The sequence below is a fragment of the Coregonus lavaretus genome, assembly GCF_964263955.1.
Source record: "Coregonus lavaretus genome assembly, chromosome: 9".
In the NCBI taxonomy this organism is placed as follows: Eukaryota; Metazoa; Chordata; class Actinopteri; order Salmoniformes; family Salmonidae; genus Coregonus; species Coregonus lavaretus.
In genome coordinates this window covers 32,934,131-32,954,263 of record NC_139996.1, presented here as the reverse complement: position 1 = coordinate 32,954,263, position 20,133 = coordinate 32,934,131, and the positions used below count along the sequence as shown (strand labels likewise).

General features: G+C 43.8%; 1 protein-coding gene across 1 annotated transcript in view; it reads left to right on the top strand.

Annotated features, from left to right (window-relative positions):
* LOC311134420 (partitioning defective 6 homolog alpha-like) overlaps positions 1-17,328 on the top strand; it is a 29,067-nt gene extending 11,739 nt beyond the window's left edge. Inside the window, exon 3 of the mRNA XM_084168098.1 lies at positions 16,373-17,328. Coding sequence (XP_084024224.1) covers positions 16,373-17,274 — 902 coding nt within the window. The 3' untranslated portion in view covers positions 17,275-17,328. The remainder of the gene's footprint in view (positions 1-16,372) is intronic.
* The last annotated feature ends 2,805 nt before the right edge of the window (positions 17,329-20,133 follow it).

Sequence of the window (20,133 nt, the reverse complement as noted above, 5' to 3'; positions counted from 1 at the left end):
CCATGCTTCACGGTTGGGATGGTGTTCTTGGGGTTGTACTCATCCTTCTTCTTCCTCCAAACACGGCGAGTGGAGTTTAGAACAAAAAGCTCTATTTTTGTCTCATCAGACCACATGACCTTCTCCCATTCATCCTCTGGATCATCCAGATGGTCATTGGCAAACTTCAGACGGGCCTGGACATGCGCTGGCTTGAGCAGGGGGACCTTGCATGCGCTGCAGGATTTTAATCCATGACGGCGTAGTGTGTTACTAATGGTTTTCTTTGAGACTGTGGTCCCAGCTCTCTTCAGGTCATTGACCAGGTCCTGCCGTGTAGTTCTGGGCTGATCCCTCACCTTCCTCATGATCATTGATACCCCACGAGGTGAGATCTTGCATGGAGCCCCAGACCGAGGGTGATTGACCGTCATCTTGAACTTCTTCCATTTTCTAATAATTGCGCCAACAGTTGTTGCCTTCTCACAAAGCTGCTTGCCTATTGTCCTGTAGCCCATCCCAGCCTTGTGCAGGTCTACAATTTTATCCCTGATGTCCTTACACAGCTCTCTGGTCTTGGCCATTGTGGAGAGGTTGGAGTCTGTTTGATTGAGTGTGTGGACAGGTGTCTTTTATACAGGTAACGAGTTCAAACAGGTGCAGTTAATACAGGTAATGAGTGGAGAACAGGAGGGCTTCTTAAAGAAAAACTAACAGGTCTGTGAGAGCCGGAATTCTTACTGGTTGGTAGGTGATCAAATACTTATGTCATGCAATAAAATGCAAATTAATTACTTAAAAATCATACAATGTGATTTTCTGGATTTTTGTTTTAGATTCCGTCTCTCACAGCTGAAGTGTACCTACAGTGGGGGAAAAAAGTATTTAGTCAGCCACCAATTGTGCAAGTTCTCCCACTTAAAAAGATGAGAGGCCTGTAATTTTCATCATAGGTACACGTCAACTATGACAGACAAAATGAGAAAAAAAATCCAGAAAATCACATTGTAGGATTTTTAATGAATTTATTTGCAAATTATGGTGGAAAAATAAGTATTTGGTCAATAACAAAAGTTTCTCAATACTTTGTTATATACCCTTTGTTGGCAATGACACAGGTCAAACGTTTTCTGTAAGTCTTCACAAGGTATTCACACACTGTTGCTGGTATTTTGGCCCATTCCTCCATGCAGATCTCCTCTAGAGCAGTGATGTTTTGGGGCTGTCGCTGGGCAACACGGACTTTCAACTCCCTCCAAAGACTTTCTATGGGGTTGAGATCTGGAGACTGGCTAGGCCACTCCAGGACCTTGAAATGCTTCTTACGAAGCCACTCCTTCGTTGCCCGGGCGGTGTGTTTGGGATCATTGTCATGCTGAAAGACCCAGCCACGTTTCATCTTCAATGCCCTTGCTGATGGAAGGAGGTTTTCACTCAAAATCTCACGATACATGGCCCCATTCATTTTTTCCTTTACACGGATCAGTCGTCCTGGTCCCTTTGCAGAAAAACAGCCCCAAAGCATGATGACTTTCTCCCAATCCTCTTCTGGATCATCCAAATGCACTCTAGCAAACTTCAGACGGGCCTGGACATGTACTGGCTTAAGCAGGGGGACACGTCTGGCACTGCAGGATTTGAGTCCCTGGCGGCGTAGTGTGTTACTGATGGTAGGCTTTGTTACTTTGGTCCCAGCTCTCTGCAGGTCATTCACTAGGTCCCCCTGTGTGGTTCTGGGATTTTTGGTCACCGTTCTTGTGATCATTTTGACCCCACGGGGTTAGATCTTGCGTGGAGCCCCAGATCGAGGGAGATTATCAGTGGTCTTGAATGTCTCCATTTCCTAATAATTGCTCACACAGTTGATTTCTTCAAACCAAGCTGCTTACCTATTGTAGATTCAGTCTTCCCAGCCTGGTGCAGGTCTACAATTTTGTTTCTGGTGTCCTTTGACAGCTCTTTGGTCTTGGCCATAGTGGAGTTTGGAGTGTGACTGTTTGAGGTTGTGGACAGGTGTCTTTTATACTGATAACAAGTTCAAACAGGTGCCATTAATACAGGTAACGAGTGGAGGACAGAGGAGCCTCTTAAAGAAGAAGTTACAGGTCTGTGAGAGCCAGAAACTAGTTCATAGCATCCGCCATGGAGCCCAGTTTCATAATATTACCATATTTCCCAGCTGCTTGCCGTAGTTTTGAAGTAATCACAAAAAAACAGGCCTTGTTTTAGGGAATTTTTCACCCTGCTAGCTCCTATTAGTTCTATTGAGCACCGTGGCACCAACTCGCCTTCCGAACGTTCTATTCCCAGCCTATTGTTCTACGTCACAATGCCTGCTTCGCTAGTGTTGGCAATGAGACCTGCCCACGTTGAAGCAATTGCTGGTAGTTAAAACGTTAACAACAACAAAAAATTACTCATGGAACTCTGAGGTCGTCCCATTGTTTCCTATAGAGGAAATATAGGTATGTCTGTCTATTTTGCCAAATATCTCGCAATGTGTATATTTTGATTTTTTCAAGTCGGACAGCATTTTAATCATGAGAATGTCCTCTTTCTAATTATGTACGTCTGGGCAGCGAGCTCGGTTGTCATCAAATGCTATCCCCAAAATACTTTTTGCCCTTGGAACGCTGAGCTCCCCCCATTGTTTTCCTATGGAGAGGCATGCCGGTCTATTTCGCCAAATATCTCGCAATGTGTATATTTTGATTTTTTTCAAGTCGGACACCATTTTAATCAGGAGAATGTCCTCTTTGTAATTATGTAAGTCTGGGCAGCGAGCTCGGTTGTCATCCATCACTAGACCAGAAATAGTCTGAAGTTTTCGTTTTTTTCCCTACTTTCTCATTACGCAGACATAAGCACAGTTGACACCATCGAGGTGCGGATGTTTACTTTCTACACAAGTAGTTTTTTTCCAGTTTCGTCCTAAGAACAGATTGCAGTGGTAAAATAAAAAGGGATACATTTTCTTGTGCCATTTAGGCGAAATGGAATTCTAAGCATTACTCCAGTGCGAAATGGAATTCTAAGCATTACTCCAGCCAGAAGAGGCTCTGCGAACGTTCGATTCAATTAATTTGCAATGGGCTCGCACTAGTGTTCCAGCTTAGCCAACGTTCTATTGCCATTTTTCTGCCTTGGGTGAATTTTGACTATTCTATTGTCCAGGCTAATATGTGTGGAAGAAAGGCCTAGTTGAATAACAAAGCCGTAGCTTGCACAGTGAATGTTTTTCTGTATTTCTGTATACAGTGCTTTGAAAAAGTATTTGCCCCCTTACACTCAAGAACTGGTTGTGCCACCTTTTAGCTGCAATGACTCCAACCAAACGCTTCCTGTAGTTGTTGATCAGATTCTCACGTACACTACCGTTCAAAAGTTTGGGGTCACTTAGAAATGTCCTTGTTTTTGAAAGAAAAGCCATTTTTTGTCCATTTCAAATAACATCAAATTGATCAGAAGTACAGTGTAGACATTGTTAATGTTGTAAATGGCTATTGTAGTGGAAATGGCTGATTTTTAATGGAATGTCTACATAGGCGTACAGAGGCCCATTATCAGCAACCATCAGTCCTGTGTTCCAGTGGCACATTGTGTTTGCTAATCCAAGTTTATAATTTTAAAAGGCTAATTGATCATTATAAAACTCTTTTGCAATTATGTTAGCACAGCTGAAAACTGTTGTGCTGATTAAAGAAGCAATAAAACTGGCCTTCTTGAGACTAGTTGAGTATCTGGAGCATCAGCAATTGTGGGTTCGATTACTGGCTCAAAATAGCCAGAAACAAATAACTTTCTTCTGAAACTCGTCAGTAAATTCTTGTTCTGAGAAATGAAGGCTATTCCATGTGTAAGGAGGCAATTCTTTTTCACACAGGGGAATTGGGTGTTGCATAACTATAGTTAAATAAATAAAATGAGTATCTTATTTATTTTTACTCAGGGTCCCTTTATCTAATATTAGGTTTTGGTTGAAGATCTGATAACATTCAGTATTAAAAATATGCAAAAATTGAGAAAATCAGAAAGGGGCAAATACTTTTTCATGGCACTGTATAAACAGGAAGCCAGCATCCGTGTATGCTCCAGGAGATCCAGCACACATGCTAATTACTAATTAGCTGAAAAAGCCTCCTTGCTTTACAGACAACGCTCTGATCATTAATTTGAATGGCTCTGGATTCAAACGCAATCAGAATCTTTGAGCTCTATTTGTTCACTCAGCGGGAGTTGTTCTGTTTTGCTGCCACCGACTGACAACAGAGCTACTTCCAGTTCTCATGGGGGGTGCTCTTTAGAGCCCTGAACAGCTGAACACCTGTCAGGCTTTAAATGGGCTAAGTATGTGGCTATAGTTCCACTTACTAACCGTATGGTAACAGGAAATATGTTTGTGCTAGTGTTTTTTTCCCTCCCTTTGAAGAGTGTAATACGTGGGTAGTGAAATCTTCATGAGTTACACCTGGAAGCAGTGGTGGAAAAAGTACCCAATTGTCATACTTGAGTAAAAGTAAAGATACTTTAATAGAAAATGACTCAAGTAAAAGTGAAAGTCACCCAGTAAAATCCTACTTGAGTAAAAGTCTAAAAGTATTTGGTTTTAAATATACTTAAGTATCAAAAGTAAAAGTATAAATAATTTAAAATTCCTTATATTAAGCAAACCAGACGGCACCATTTTCTTGTTTTTTTAATTTACGGATAGACAGGGGGACGCTCCAACACTCACAGGGAAAATGTATGGAGTAAAAAGTACATAATTTTCTTTAGGAATGTAGTGAAGTAAAAGTTGTCAAAAATATAAATAATAAAGTACAGATACCCAAAAAAACTACTTAAGTAGTATTTTCAAATATTTTTACTTAAGTACTTTACACCACTGCCTGGAAGTATACTCATTTTCTATTTAAAGGAGAATAAGAAAGCAGATTAGCCCCTGGTCTTCAATCTCAGATCTTTTTCTCTCTTTTTCTCTATTTTTCTCTTCTTTTTTTTCTCTCTCTCTCTCTCTCTCTCCTCTCTCTTTCCCTGCTCTCTCTAGCATTGGCCAATATCTGTTAGCTTTGGCTTTCTCAGAGGATATATTTTAAAAAAACATGAGGGGAACAGAAATGCACATTTCCAGAGAGGGCTTATCGATGTCAGTGACAGACGTACCCAAGCAGGGCCTGGCGCTACGTGATTACAGCTTCATATTTTCATATTTGTCATTTGTTTTCAAGTGAGAGCAAATAAGTAGCAAATCAGTAGAGCATTGCTCTTCATTCACTTTAACTGCTCTTGACTGCCATTATTCAGTCAACCACATTTCCCTCAACTCTTACTCTCTCTTCCTTCATCTCTAGAGACCATTGATCCTTGCCATACAGTACAGTACACATGGCATATTTGAATAATAATCTGAGGACTATGGACAATCAAATCAGATGGTGAGAGTCAACATGGGGTGGAGTCTCTGTCAGTGGTCATCTTAATATAAAGGTTGTAGTGATACTAACAGACCGTAAGTAGTCGTGATACTGGTCTAGGACCACGCCTCGGAAACTGGTCAATCGCTCTGACTAGCACAACTGGCCAGTCTGGCTATGGAAAGCCCAATAAGGTGCTTTCCAGTGATTTACTCTTATATAACCTGCCCCCCAGAGGCTGCTACATGACAGAGCATTGGTCTATTGACACATTACTGGCATGATGGACATATTGTGCTGGTGGAGCCATTTAACGTGTCTGACCAGATCCTCCCTCCTCCACTCTCCCTCTGTGGGACATTTATGTCACAGAGTGCTGGTCCACTGAAACATTGATGAGATTGATGGGGCTTTTAGCATGAGCTCATCTCACAGTGTGGCCATTGAGAGGCTGGCTAATGTGATTCTATAGCAGATGAGATGCAGCGCTCGCCTCCATTCTCACCCAGAATCCTAGCACAAAACACCTATGGTGTCTGTCAGCCTAGTGAGCCCACTAGCCCATCCTTGCCATTGCCATTCTCAACTAGCTAGCTACCATGTCCCTCCTCAATCTCCCGGTACAGTCATAAGAGGCCAGTAGCAAAGGTCTATGGAATTAGCTGGGCAATAGCTGGCAGTCCGAAAAGCATGGATTAGTGAAAGTAATATATTTTTTGTGGTTGCTAAATCTACTTCATTGAAGATTTATTTAAGCAGACTGCTTTACAAGCTGGGGCTTATTTGGCTAATTCACATCGGAAGAAAGACTGAGAGTACGCAGGAAAAAGGGAGATAGAGATACAAAGAGGGAAGAAAGGGTTTTATTTTCTCTGCGCACTCTCTCCAGAGAGGGCCCTGAAGACACCTCCAGGAAGATCTCCTCTAGCTAACATTGAAAGTCAACCCCCCATCTCCCATACCCGCACATGCACAAACACAACCACACACTGCTACTAAATTCAAAACAATTTGCACATTCAAACCGTTCTCCAATGTAGTCATGCAGGAGTGCTTTAGGTAGTGTATCAGAGGTGTTACTGTGGGTCGGCGTGCTGATGCAAAGCCCAATGGCTGTGCTGCTGTTTTTAGCAGAGTAGGAGAGATTCCCTTATGTTCACCCAGCACACGCTCAACTGAGGCTGCATCAGCTGCTCAATACCCCAAGGAGGCACTCTGTGTGTGTGTATGTGTTTGTTTTTGTGTGTGAGTGTACTTTGAGTATATCGTTGTGTATGTGTGTGTGTGTGTGTGTGTGTTTGTATGGGCCTAGGAATGCATTTGAGTTATGTATAGGACTGGGAGGAAGACCGAGAGCGAACGTATTTATGATGTGGCTGTAGGAGACATTCCCCCAATCCTGCTGTGTCTTTACACACTAAATTGGATGATAGCATCTCCACTGTCGTTACAGACAGAGTGAAATCAAATATTCATAGGTTTGGAGATTGGATGATAGCAGAAGTGAAAGGAATGAGAGAAAGGAATGAGGAAAGTAGGCAGAGTCTGAGTACTGCTAGGAACATGTACCTGGGCAGGGTTCTCTGTTATGTACCTGGGCAGGGTTCTCTGTTATGTGCCTGGGCAGGGTTCTCTGTTATGTGCCTGGGCAGGGTTCTCTGTTATGTGCCTGGGCAGGGTTCTCTGTTATGTGCCTGAGCTGGGTTTTGCATGTCATATCAGATCAGAAGACAAAACACCTGCACAGATCACCCACTGTTACTTAGGGCAGCCTCTGAATGTCTTCTCTAGCCAAGTCTTTCTCCATGTCTTTCAGCCTCTTAGAGTTCTGAGAGCTGCTGTGATTTCTTGTTTCTGTGAAACAGCCAGCCTGGTGCGTTGCTTGTTTGTTACATTTTTGTGTCTCTAGAGGCTGGGGAAGGAGTGGAGGCAGTGGCAGGAATGTACTGGCATGCAGCGGGTCCACTGGAGGCGTGGGAACAGGATGTTACCAACCACAGGTTGGCATGGTGGGTGGGTAGATGCCCAATGCCACTGAGGGTCAATAGGTTGTCAGCGGTGTGAATACAGGGCAGTATGACCCAGGGCTATTGACCGGTTGCCTGAGCAGTATTGACTAGTTGATATAGAGGTGCAGTTACCAAGTTCATCATAACATTAACAATGGAGCAACTGTAAACCACTTTGTAGTGTAAAAGAGTAAAATAGAGTTTTCAATTTCAAGTTTCCCACTCAGATTTACAAGATGAAATTCCTTCCTTCCACATACAGCATTACTGTTTTTGGTGTCTTATTTCAGTGGTTTGTGATCCGACCTTCAATCTAAGCGCCAGTGGTTCACTGAGCATCACATATACAGTACCAGTCAAAAGTTTGGACACACCTACTCATTCCAGGGTTTTTCTTTATTTCGACTATGTTCTACATTGACAGCTTTGCACACTCTTGGCATTCTCTCAACCAGCTTCACCTGGAATGCTTTTCCAACAGTCTTATAATAATAATAATAATAATATGTCATTTAGCAGACGCTTTTATCCAAAGCGACTTACAGTCATGTGTGCATACATTTTTACGTATGGGTGGTCCCGGGGATCGAACCCACTACCCTGGCGTTACAAGCGCCATGCTCTACCAATTGCGCTACAGAGGACCACAAGGATGAAGGAGTTCCCACATATGCTGAGCAGTTGTTGAGAGAATGCCAAGAGTGTGCAAAGCTGTCATCAAGGCAAAGGGTGGCTATTTGAAGAATCTGAAATATAAAATATATTTTAATTTGTTTAACACTTTTTTGGTTACTACATGATTCCATATGTGTTATTTCATAGTTTTGATGTCTTCACTATTATTCTACAATGTAGAAAATAGTCCAAATAAAGAAAAACCCTGGAATGAGTAGGTGTGTCCAAACTTTTGACTGGTACTGTATAGCGGGACAGTCCTTTTCAGATGTGTTTGTCTTTCCAGAGACTAGCAGTATGGATGGATAAAAACAGAGCACCCACAAATAGAAACAGAGGCTAGAGGAGGAGAGGGCCTTTGAAGGGACAGTCGTGAGTGAGCGTGCTGCCTGCTGAGTTCAGAGAGAAGGTGTGGACATTGTTTTAGGGTTTTAAGAATGCTTGCTGGTATTGGCAGCTGTCTACAGTCCATTTTTGGATTATGAATGGAATGTGTACGTATTTACACTACAGTACGCCTACCATGAGGATGACTCAGCACATACTGATGGTAACATACTGTTTTATGATCCAGCTCAGTGTTTACACAGTCACATACACATGAACAGCAGACTATAAGGGAATAGGCAGCAGGTGGTACAGAAGAGAATAATAGAATGCTGACAAAATGACAAAGGAACATGGAACTAATGAGAAGTTTCAACTGTAAACTTCTGTTTACCTGTTCCCAAACAGAGGGGGGAGAGGAAGTTCAGGTCTATTAATGATGCCGTGTTTGAGCCTGTATTGTGAAAGCTATAGCTCTCCATCCTCCAGCTTTCAGAGGTTTATAGTGTGATCAGGGTTAGTCCCGTGGGGGTGGGGAGGATATAGAGTAGAGGGGTTTATATAGAGAGCGGTGTTTGTGGTGTAGGGAGAGGGTCCCCCTCACGTGTCTGTGCCTCAGTAATAATCCGGAGATGGGATTAGAGCTGCACTCAACCTTAAAAGGGTAATCCAAGACAAGCCCCATTAGTTACGTCCCACGGATCCGTACACACATACATACACACACAGGTACGTGGCCTATTGCTGACCCGGCCTCCCGTGCAGCACGTGGTTGCTGATCTGATCTGCTGCTCCACTAACACACTATGTTGTCATCCAGTGTCTTTCGATCAGAATATAAGTGTGTTTTTGTGTGTTGATACTGTGTTGTCTGTATTAGTTTACTTAGGCTATGCTGAGGCTCCTTTGTAGATGGCAGAGGGAAGTTTAACCGAATCCCCATTCTTGTTGTTTACATGTGATGGAAACAGTGGGGTGTTGTATTGGTGACCATATGGCAGTGGGGTGTTGTATTGGTGACCATATGGACTCTATATCCACTAACCTGGCTGGGGAGGTCAGTCACACTATATGGGTAGGGCAAGTTTTTCTTTACCTTATGACCAGGGCTGTATCCACAAAGCATCTCAGAGTAGAAAATGGGTTGTAAGTGCTGAGAATAGAGACATTTTACTCCCACTCGTATGGGTCAAAATAAAAGCTGTGCATGAAGCCTCTTTAGTCATAAGAGTCCCACCTAGTCGACCGATATTTAGGAGACTTCATGAGTTTAACTAGTTAAGAGTTACCAGCAGGTGTCTTGATATAGAAAAAGGCAGCAAGACAGTGGTTTCTGCACCATAGACAGGCAATTGCTTTGGAGTTGTTGAAATAATTTTTTGATATTTCTATATTATCAACCCATAAATAATCTAGACCTAAATGCAACAGTATTTATTTCGCTTGTGACAATGATTTCACGTGAGGCCTAATTGACATGATATGCCTAGCTACTAACCACTAGGTTAATAAATAATCACGTATTATTATTTTGATTATTTCATTAACCTACATCATGTTATTTCAAGTTATCCATTTGGAGTGCAATATCCCATTGTTAAAAAAGATGCCTAAATTGGGCAATTGAACGCATCTTGGGCCTACGTTAACTTTGATTGTGTTTGGTAAAGATGATAGACCTTTCAAACGTTTTATGCAATATTATCGGCAAGTGACTTGATGCCTAGCCTACTGTGCCAAAGCAATTTAGAGTTGTTAAACGGGAGTGACGGGAGTGTGTGGATATTTTCAAAATTCCTCTTTTAACAACCATTATGTTGTATTATTCATATGCCTATCACATTATTCAAAATATCAGAATTGGTTTAAAAAAAAAGGTTATGCATGTCTGAAGCGTGCTATACATTTCATAGCTGGCGATGCCTCATCGCGATTGGTTATTCCCAATCATTTGCAACAATGTCAATGAGTGTCATCACTATCTTTCCTTTGCGGTACCTCAAACTGTCGTGATTACCAGCCGAGATAAACTTTTATGAGTTGATTTTACTCCTGGCTCAGAGTTAGTCTGAGCAGTGTCTTAACATCATCCTAAAACCTTCTCTAAGCTGGGAGGTTTCTTTTGTTTTAAAGGGGCAATCTGGAGTTGCTACATCCATTTTTAGAATGTACTCATTGATTCTTGAAAAATATAACTTATAAATGCCTCGTGAAATGTCATACCCCATCAGAACCCAAAATATAAGCTTGTTTTACTCAAATGTTTGTAAACCAAGTAAACGTAAACACTATATAGCCTCAAAACATGGTTGAAACTATAATGTTGATATCATAGATGGTCAGTCCTTGCATCCATAGCTCTGTCTATATATTTGAGTGGTTGCACATCTCCAGCGCCATCCCTCAGCTTTTTACCGAAACGGGGGCGGGGAGTTCACTTTATACGTTTTTCAACTGCTGATTGCCGCTTTAAAACAGGTTTTAACAGGATTCCTAGGAGCTTTTCTGAGATGCTTTGTGGATATGGGCACTGACCAGAAAAAAACTCTAAATAACATACTAGAGTTTTTCCTGGTTAGATCACAGGATCAAAATAACTCCTGGGTCCTATACATGATCTTTATTTGGAGAACATTTTTAAAGACAGGATCCTATCTGAACATTGATGAACAACAGAGCTCAGCTGTTGGAATGTTGCTACAGGAATAGTTTATTCTTGGAGCAGCGCTACAATGCAGCCAGTGGCCAGCCATTGTAAGGGGATCCAGGAGCTGTGGTGCCAAGGAGATGCCTCCACAGTACTGTGATCAGCTTCCTGCTGGCAGCATCAAGTGTCCATCACTCAAACCGCCTACCCTGGAGGACAGGGGCTCGCTGGTGCTGGTGCCGCCAGGCCAGGCTTCCCATTCCACTGCCTGGCCTGCTCACTCTGGAATAATTCATGTGAAAGCATGCCTGGGCCAGCATGACAGCCAGGGTAGGACAATGAGCTCAGAGTGGGACCCGTGTTCATGGTGATGATCGTTTTCATAATCTAGAATGAAGGAGACAAGAACAATGAGGGTGAGGAAGAACAACCTACTCCTCAATGACCCACCAGCACGGCTGCTGTCAGGGTAAGAGGGAGTAGTAGTGCCTATGTGTGCCCCTAAGGCAGGACTCTCCCAGTCAGATTTATGTGATGTGACTGAGCAGTTAGTAAGTCATTGGACCATTGCTCTCTGTCTGATTAGAGTGTGAAATTAGCTAACTGTTTCCTCAAAGGAACCCAGACAACTAAAATAGTGCTAAACTCAACACTACTTGTGCCAGCTGTGGTGGGTTCTCACTCAATACAGAATAGTGACAACTGGTCGTAAACAATAGAAAAAAGGCTCACGGTGCTGCAGAAAAATTAATCACATTTGTATATATGGTCAGAAATAAGTAACTAGATATCAGCAGCTTTACAACACCAGCCGCCAGCCAGTCAGTCACAGAGATCTGTTATTCTGTAATAACCTGTCATTGTGATGTATAGCTAGTCAATAAGCTGTTCCACTCTGCAATAACACAGCATTATGAAGTGCAAACTCACAGCCAATAAGCTGTTACACTGCAATAACACAGTACGGAGGTGTAACTCCACTGTCAATAAGCTATCATATTCTGCAATAGCATGTCTGTCTGAACTATAGACAAGAAGGCATTGTATCAAGATGGAGTAAAACTAAACCAGTTCAAATGCCCTTTTCACCCTATTTTATTTGAAAGAGGCAGCATAAATCTGCTTATGACTGAGCAGAGAGACCGATGTTGACTCCATACCCATAGATACTTAATACACACACACCTCTCTGTGTAGCTTTCCCTTGGAGACCAACCCCCTTCCCCAGGTCCTAAGGACAGGGACACAGTGAGTTCTCTGGGGACACCCTCCAAGGTTAGCATGGATGGCAGCACAGAGGGATCTGTCACTATAGGCTAGACAAGGGCAGGAGGCAAATTGATGGGTCTCTCTGTCTCTCTGTGTCTCTGTCTCTCTGTATCTCCCTCTCTCTCAGTCTCTCACACTCCCACTCTCTCAACCCCTCTGCTCCTTGTCCTCTGTGTGTGAGAGTCAGAGAGGGGCTTGGGGAAGTGTGGTAAAGCAGCATTTCTATAGGATCCAGTGGGAGAGGTTTGAGATGTCTAAAAGGTCTGAGAGGATCAGCAGTGTCTATGCCTGTAGGCTGCAGACGACTAGCTGTATTATAGTTATTTACAATTCAGGTAGAGTCATGAATACTATAAGCCCATCTCTCCACTGCTGGCTTCAATGTCCTCCCCTAAGGCCCAGTGCTGCTGACCCCTGCCCACCTCAGCCCTTCTTCTCAGTGTTTCAATCAAGTGACTACCTTTTCTTGATTTTCACATGCAGCAATCTCACCTTATAATACCAGCTTTGTTGCAAATAATAATTGTATTAAACTCAACATGCTCAAGAATATGTAAGATGTCAGCAGTTATTCAGAACTGAATTACCGGGGCCTCCCAAGTCTAAGGCACTGCATCACAGTGTTGCGGACGTGACCGGGAGTCCCATAGGGCGGCACACAATTGGTCCAGTGTCGTCCGGGTTAGGGGAGGGTTTGGCCGGGGGGGGCTTTACTTGGCTCATCGTGCTCTAGCGACTCCTTGTGGCGGGTCTGGCGCCTGCAAGCTGACTTCGGTCGTCAGTTGAACAGTGTTTCCTCCGACACATTGGTGCAGCTGGCTTCCGGGTTAAGCGAGCGGGTGTTAAGAAGTGCGGCTTGGCAGGTCAGGTTTCGTAGGACGCATGACTCGACCTTCGCCTCTCCCAAGCCCGTTGGGGAGTTGCAGTGATGAGACAAGATCGCAATTGGATATCACGAAGAAAAAATTGAACTGAATTGACCTCCTGTCGCTGGTTATTAACAGGTATTTACTCTCTCCTGAGCTGCAGTAACGTAATGCAGTGTATAACATGAGTCAGGTGATTAATGCAGTAGCTTACAGAGATCACATGATCTAGAGAAGCGGGTAGTTGATTAATTTGATCCAGTGATGGAAGCACAGGGGGAATATTTGGCATTCATCATCTGTGCTTGGAGATCAGAGCAGTTTGTTCTGGAATGTGTTGGAGTCTCCCACAACCCCTCACCACAGGGCGAAGATTTTCCAGTTTGTCTGTGTACAATACAGGCTCTACATACAGGTATACCTAGAAATGTGTACAGTTTATGTGTGTGTTTGTTCTTTCCTTTGTAAGACGAGTGGGAGTATAGATGGTACAGGACCTGGTGAAGGGATGGTTTCAATGGATCCTTCTTACATCGGCACTAATGCAGGCACACACACAGACACACACACTTAGACATTTACACTAGGGAGACAGTAACTCTGTAGCTAGCCACTCTGCACATTAGCCTCTGATCTCACTCACCATTAAACCACATTATAGCCCAGTTGGTCAATAATACAGCTCAGCACAGTAGAAGAGCTCATACACCACACAGACCCCTGGGCTGGCAATGCTTACACTGTGTACAAATACAACCACAGAGACACCAGGGAGAGAAGGAGAGAGTGGGAAAGAGAAGCAGATATTGACAATTAGAAAAAGGGGAAATTGGATGTTGTAGAGACGTGAGTTTGACTCCAGATGGGTTATTTCTAGTAGCAGGCATTTCCCCCTTTCCTCTATAGACAGTAGCTGGGGTCCTGCCCTCAATAATCTGTTCACTTAACCTGCATGTCTGTGTGAGTTAGCCGTTAGACCATTGTAATGAACTCTGGCATTCTCTCTGTGGGGATATTGTGCACAGTGCAGAGGAAGCATCATTCAGAAGGTACTGCAGTGCTCCCTGTACTCTTTATTTTCATTGTTTTAATTGACACCTAGATCATTGAGCAGACCCAACCCTCCTGGTCTGTAACCATGGCCCCCACCCCTCCCCTCCTCCTGGGTTCCTGGCTGTCACGCCCCCACCGTGCTCTCCGGTTGGGCTCTACCTCCAGCCTGCCTCCTCCAGCCTCTGAGTGGGTTTAATAACAGAGGCTGCTCTGCTCTCTGTGGGGGTCCAGACAGTAAGACTAATGGAGGTGGACAGGGAGGGAGGCAGGGCAGACTACAGCTCTGTGAGGACTGTGGAACACTCACAAACAGACAGACCTACACAAACAAACACTTGAGTTAAACCCACCAAGGCATACAAACATGTATATTATTAACACAAACATAAAGAGAAATGTAAACTATACCACACACACTTTTCATAACTGCCAAATGTTTATAGTATTGGCATATATACTGTATATACAGTGAAAACACTGGGTTTTCTGTCTATTCTCCATGTTGAAAGAGCTTTTCTGTTGTGAGCAGATTATTGTTTTCACTTCATAGTGTTGAGGTCAGGCTTCAAAACTAGTCTGGCCAGACTGTCACCCACTTATTATGTCTAATGCCCTCTAGTGTAGCCTGGATATACATCAAATCTCCATTTTGTCCATCCATACAACAGCCTGTGGCTTTGGTCAAATCTGTTTAATGTTGTCATCCATAAAACCTATTGGCATTGCTAGCCACTAGCTAAGTGTGCTTTTACCAGTGTTGAATGTTACTTACAATGAATGATATCAAGAGGATCATATCCACTGCATCCTCCATGATGCACATTAGTCATACAGTGGTTTCCCAAAGCTATAACCAAACAGGGTGTGGGAAAAGCTCTCTTTCTTTTGCCATGGCCTCACTAAGGAGTTGATGACTTCCTGTGTTTCACCCTCTCAGCAGGCAGTGCTCCTCATAACCACATCCAGTCCTCTCCTCTGTGTCTCTCTGCCTCTCTCTGAGAAACAGGCTCACACAGCACATCCTTCTCCGCAGTTTAAAAATAACTTAAAATATTCTCTCCTCCCCAGCAAGTGTCGCTTCACATTAGAACTGAGCCCTGAGTGGTTCCTCCCCGTGCTGCTACCTGCCAGATAGCACTAAAAACAACACATTAGTTTATTTCTGTCACACCAGAGAATGTGTCAGGTGGGTGTGATGATAGAGCTAGGCTGTCTGGTCTGTTTAATGTAAACAGTGGGGACTGAAGCGGTGATTAATCTGCCTGGTATGCAATCTGATTATGTTTCACAACCTCTGACCCCTCAATAGGGGCTGAGAGAGAGTTATGGAAATCCTCACTGTGTCCTTACAGATGCTCCGTCTCTCCATCTCTGATTGTCTGTCTCTGGGGCAGGTTCTGAAGTAATGTTCTCCTGTTCCCAGCAATCTCTGCTCTCAATCAGCGCAAGGCAAGATGTGAGAGACAGACAGACAGACAGACAGACAGGGAGATGGAGATAGAAAAGGAGGAGAAGTGAAAAAGGAGAAGTGGGGTAAGGGGCATTGGGAGTGGTAACTATGAAAACAGTGTGGAATAGAGACTCACTGATTTTGAAAATCTCAGGTCAGATTGTTGACATCATAGAAATTAGTATATAACTTCACAGGGCCTCTATGGTTGACATAACATTTTATCTTAACGAATCCCCCAGAGAAAAGCCAAAAGAAACATACAGCAGGATAAAGTGAGACCACTGCATTCTATATCAGTAGGTGTATTTATATAGTAGGGAAATGAGACTTCCTTCTTGAGTTGAAAGGTGAACTTTCTCCACCTCTTAAAGTTAGGGATTTACGGTTTACACACGGAAAGACAGATGGAGGCATTGGAAAAGATTAGAGTAGATTTAAAACCTGTGCTGTTTCCCCTCCTTTCACTCTCCAACTGACCAGATTTAACGCAGGTCTTAACCCCAGGTTAGCTGTTGACAGGAGAAGGTGACATCTTGAAGGTGACATCCCTTACTGTCTCAGAGGATACTAAAATGTATTTGATGGTCCATATTTGGAACAAACTGAGACCCTGATGCTGCCTTGTCATTTTATGTCTATGTCTGACATGGCTTTTTTCTGTGCCTCTCTCTGTCCTGTAGATGTGGATCAGCCTGTGGTCTTTGCCACCAACTCCCTGCAGAGGAGGAAAAAGGGTCTGGCAGGGTTGCGCCCGGCGCAGCAGAAGACCAAACCAGGCCTGATGATTGGCCTTCCCCAGGACTTCCGCCAGATCTCCTCCATCATCGATGTCGACATCCTGCCCGAGACACACCGGCGTGTCCGCCTGCATAAGCACGGTACCAACAAGCCCCTGGGTTTCTATATTCGGGATGGGGTGAGCATGCGGGTCACGCCTCAGGGTGTGGAGAAGGTGCCTGGTGTCTTCATCTCGCGGCTGGTGCGTGGAGGCCTGGCTGAGAGCACAGGCCTGCTGGGGGTCAACGATGAGATCCTGGAGGTCAACGGCATTGACGTGGCCGGTAAGTCTTTGGACCAGGTGACAGACATGATGGTGGCCAACAGCCACAACCTGATCGTGACGGTGAAGCCGGCCAACCAGCGCAACAACGTGGTGCCCCGGGCAAGCAAGGTCTCGGCAGGGGGGAACAGCTCCTCTGGATCCGTAGGCTCCGCCTTCTCCCATGACTCAGCCCCCAGCCCTGCCTCTCAGAGTGTCAGTCACCATAGCAACAGTAACAGCATGGCGGAGGGCGACAGCGACGAGGACGGAGACCTTATCATTGAGAGTGACAGCCTGCCACATTACCTGCCCCATCGCTGCGTGTCCAACGGTAACGGCAGCCACAGAGAGTCTCCATTGTCCTCGTCACTGGGGCAACGGCCCCTCCCTCAGAGCATGTCCCTGCCCAGCAGCAGCTCTCTGTCAGACAGCAAGGCCTCCCTGAGCTCCCTGACCACCCCTACACACAACGGCAGCCCCACCAAGACCAGCAGCAGCCAGGAGAGCATGAGAGAGGATGGGAACATCATCACACTGTAAAACCCTGACATACTGCTCGTTTTACTGATGTCTTCAGGAGACAAAACATGCACAACTGGAGAAAACCAACACATGATGAACGTTATCTGAACACAAAACAACCATTTAAATTGTTACCTCATAACAGAAAACAACTCACAATGATGAATGCAATGATGATGGTTTTACCTTAAAAGTATCTGATGTGTATTCCATGCAACTAAACGCTGTGGAACCAGCAGTCGTCATGTAACGAGCTCAGAGGACAGTATAGTGTGAATCCTGATGCCTACTTACTACAACACACATGATGATCGCTGTCACCACCATCATACTGGAAGTGCCTTACGGCTTTCCGCTCAACTCGCCTTATGTTTATCACTTTTATTTTATTATTTTACTTTCAAACAAGACCACCTCTCACTTCAATTCGAAACAGTGGCGTTGATTGTCAGTGCAAAGGTAATAATTGGCAGAAGGAGAAGCAGACAACATTTCACATTCTATCTGTCTGTCTGTGAGGGACATTAACAGACATAGCCCTTTTCTCTTGCTCATCCTGCATTCTGCAATACTTCCTCAGCATGTCCAAACAGTGTGTTCTCTTCTGTGACTATGACAATCACTGCTGATTGTGCTGTGCTGCTGGTTGTTAGCCTGCTTAGCTGACAATAGCTTTTAACAGAGAGGAAGAGGCGAAGCAAGAGATTTTACTCCGCCCAAAATCTGTCCACGAAAATAAGGCCACAAAGTGAGGAGTTTTTGTACAGAGGTGTATGAGAGAGTGTCGAATTTGGTCATCAAAAAATTAAATTGCTAGGTGAGGCTTATTTTATCGAATAGAAGTTTCGTAATGGTTAGGTTGTTACGAATGCACTGATATAAGTGGACGCACGTGGCATTTCGGCAACTTACCCAAAAACGACTTTATATCGGAGAAGTGCCTGTTGTCATAGAGATAGAGGACTCGTCATGGATATAACCTGTTTTACCATGGACATTGCCATTGAGGGCTTCCACCATTTTAAAGTAGTCAATTGGGTTGGGAGTCCTATGAGTTGGAAGCAATAAGCCAATTAAGAAAATTGACTACTTTAAAATGGAGCCTATTGTGGCACAGATACAAATATGAGTCCTATATCTATCTCTATGGTCTGTTGTTCACACGCGTATCTGCGTTCTTATTGGCTAGAATGGTCCCACCTGATCTCGCCTCCTCCCGCCTGTCCTCCATCTTTGAGGACATGTATTTTCATTGTTAGTGTTCACTCAAATATCTTGTCAATATAATAGACAATCTTTGCTTTTATTCCTCTGATCAGAAGTCTTTGTGGAAAAAAATTCACATACAGCACATCTCGAAACATACCTGTCCTCCTCTGCTCATCCCAAGGAGGAATGGAGTTACCACAACAAAAATGTCATGGTATTACTGTACACACAACACAACAAAGTCAAGTGAGGCTTTTACAATATGTGTGCTTTGATCCAAGGGTCCCCTCTGACCTTCACAGGACAGGACTAAACATTTTATTCAGCCCTCTGAACATCCCTACTACAATTCAATATGCAAAGTTATGGCATATCATAACCTTTTATAGGAAAATATGTAATGGTACTGTTAATCATCATGGTGTTAGTATAGGAAATAGGAGGGAAATGTGGTCCCCTGTCTCCCGATGTAGAGGTACATCGTATTTATTTTACTTTCAGATAGTGACAACACTGACGTGGGGAATGGGGATGCATTATAGCAGTATATCTATCCAATTGATTCTGTCTCAGAACAATCTTCAAGAGAACACCACTGTCTTTTATTTATTTACAGCCACCAAACACTTTCCTAATCTAAAACATAGTCAGGTGGTTTGACTTCGTATTCCTCTCTCATAGTCTCTGCTTCAGTGAAGTCAGTGGTTGCTTGGAGTTACAGAGGTCCCAGGATAAAACATTAGATTCTGAAGAATTTCCCTGGCAGACTTGCTATCAATTTGTAAGTCGCTCTGGATAAGAGCGTCTGCTAAATGACGAAAATGTAAATGTAAATGTATCTTGCTTTTAGAGAAGCCAATTCCATTTTCCTTCAGGACAAGGTTTCTCTCCCCTGAAAAGTTGACAGAGCGTGAACACAACAGAAATAACATGGAGTGCTGTTGCTCCAAAAGGTCATGGCCTCTCATAGAGCCAGCTGTCTACAGGCCAACTTGTGACTGCCGTGTTTTTGTGTAAAATAAGGAAATTCCTTTCATGTTTGAAAAGCCTAGAGCTCTGCACATTGGGACCTTGTTCATACAATTAACTCAATTTTTGATATCTGAACCTGAGGAGCATGGGGAGGGAAGGAGGAGAGAGTTCCTCTGAATTTTGAGGCTTAGGGTATCATCTTGCAGTGAGAGCTGTGAGGCAGACGGTCTAAAAACTCCAAGCTTATTGTTGTTGGTTCTGACCCTCACTACACCTGAACACAAGGTCTCCCTGACCCTCTGTTAGTACTGGACTGGAGGAAAACTCTGCTGGCACTCACAGCTAGCAATGCCCACAACCTCCAGGCTGGTGATGGGCTGTGTCTGTTTCTGGCTGTGTCTTTATGTCTGGAGTGAATCACAGAGACAGCAGGAACATCAGATGACCTACCACACCAGAAGGATAATATTGTGTTTTACATGGACATGATGTAGCTGTAGGTTATATCTCACTCTGGAACCACCTGGAATAACATGAGTTGATTAACTCTCCATCTTAATGTTGACTTAGATTATTTAATTGACCAATAAGACACAACAAAACCAGCAGAGCATGAGGACCTCCTGTGGCCTGGTCGTTAGTGTTTTACTAGAGCTGCAATTGTATGGGTCACTGGCACTGTTGCACCAGGTGGCA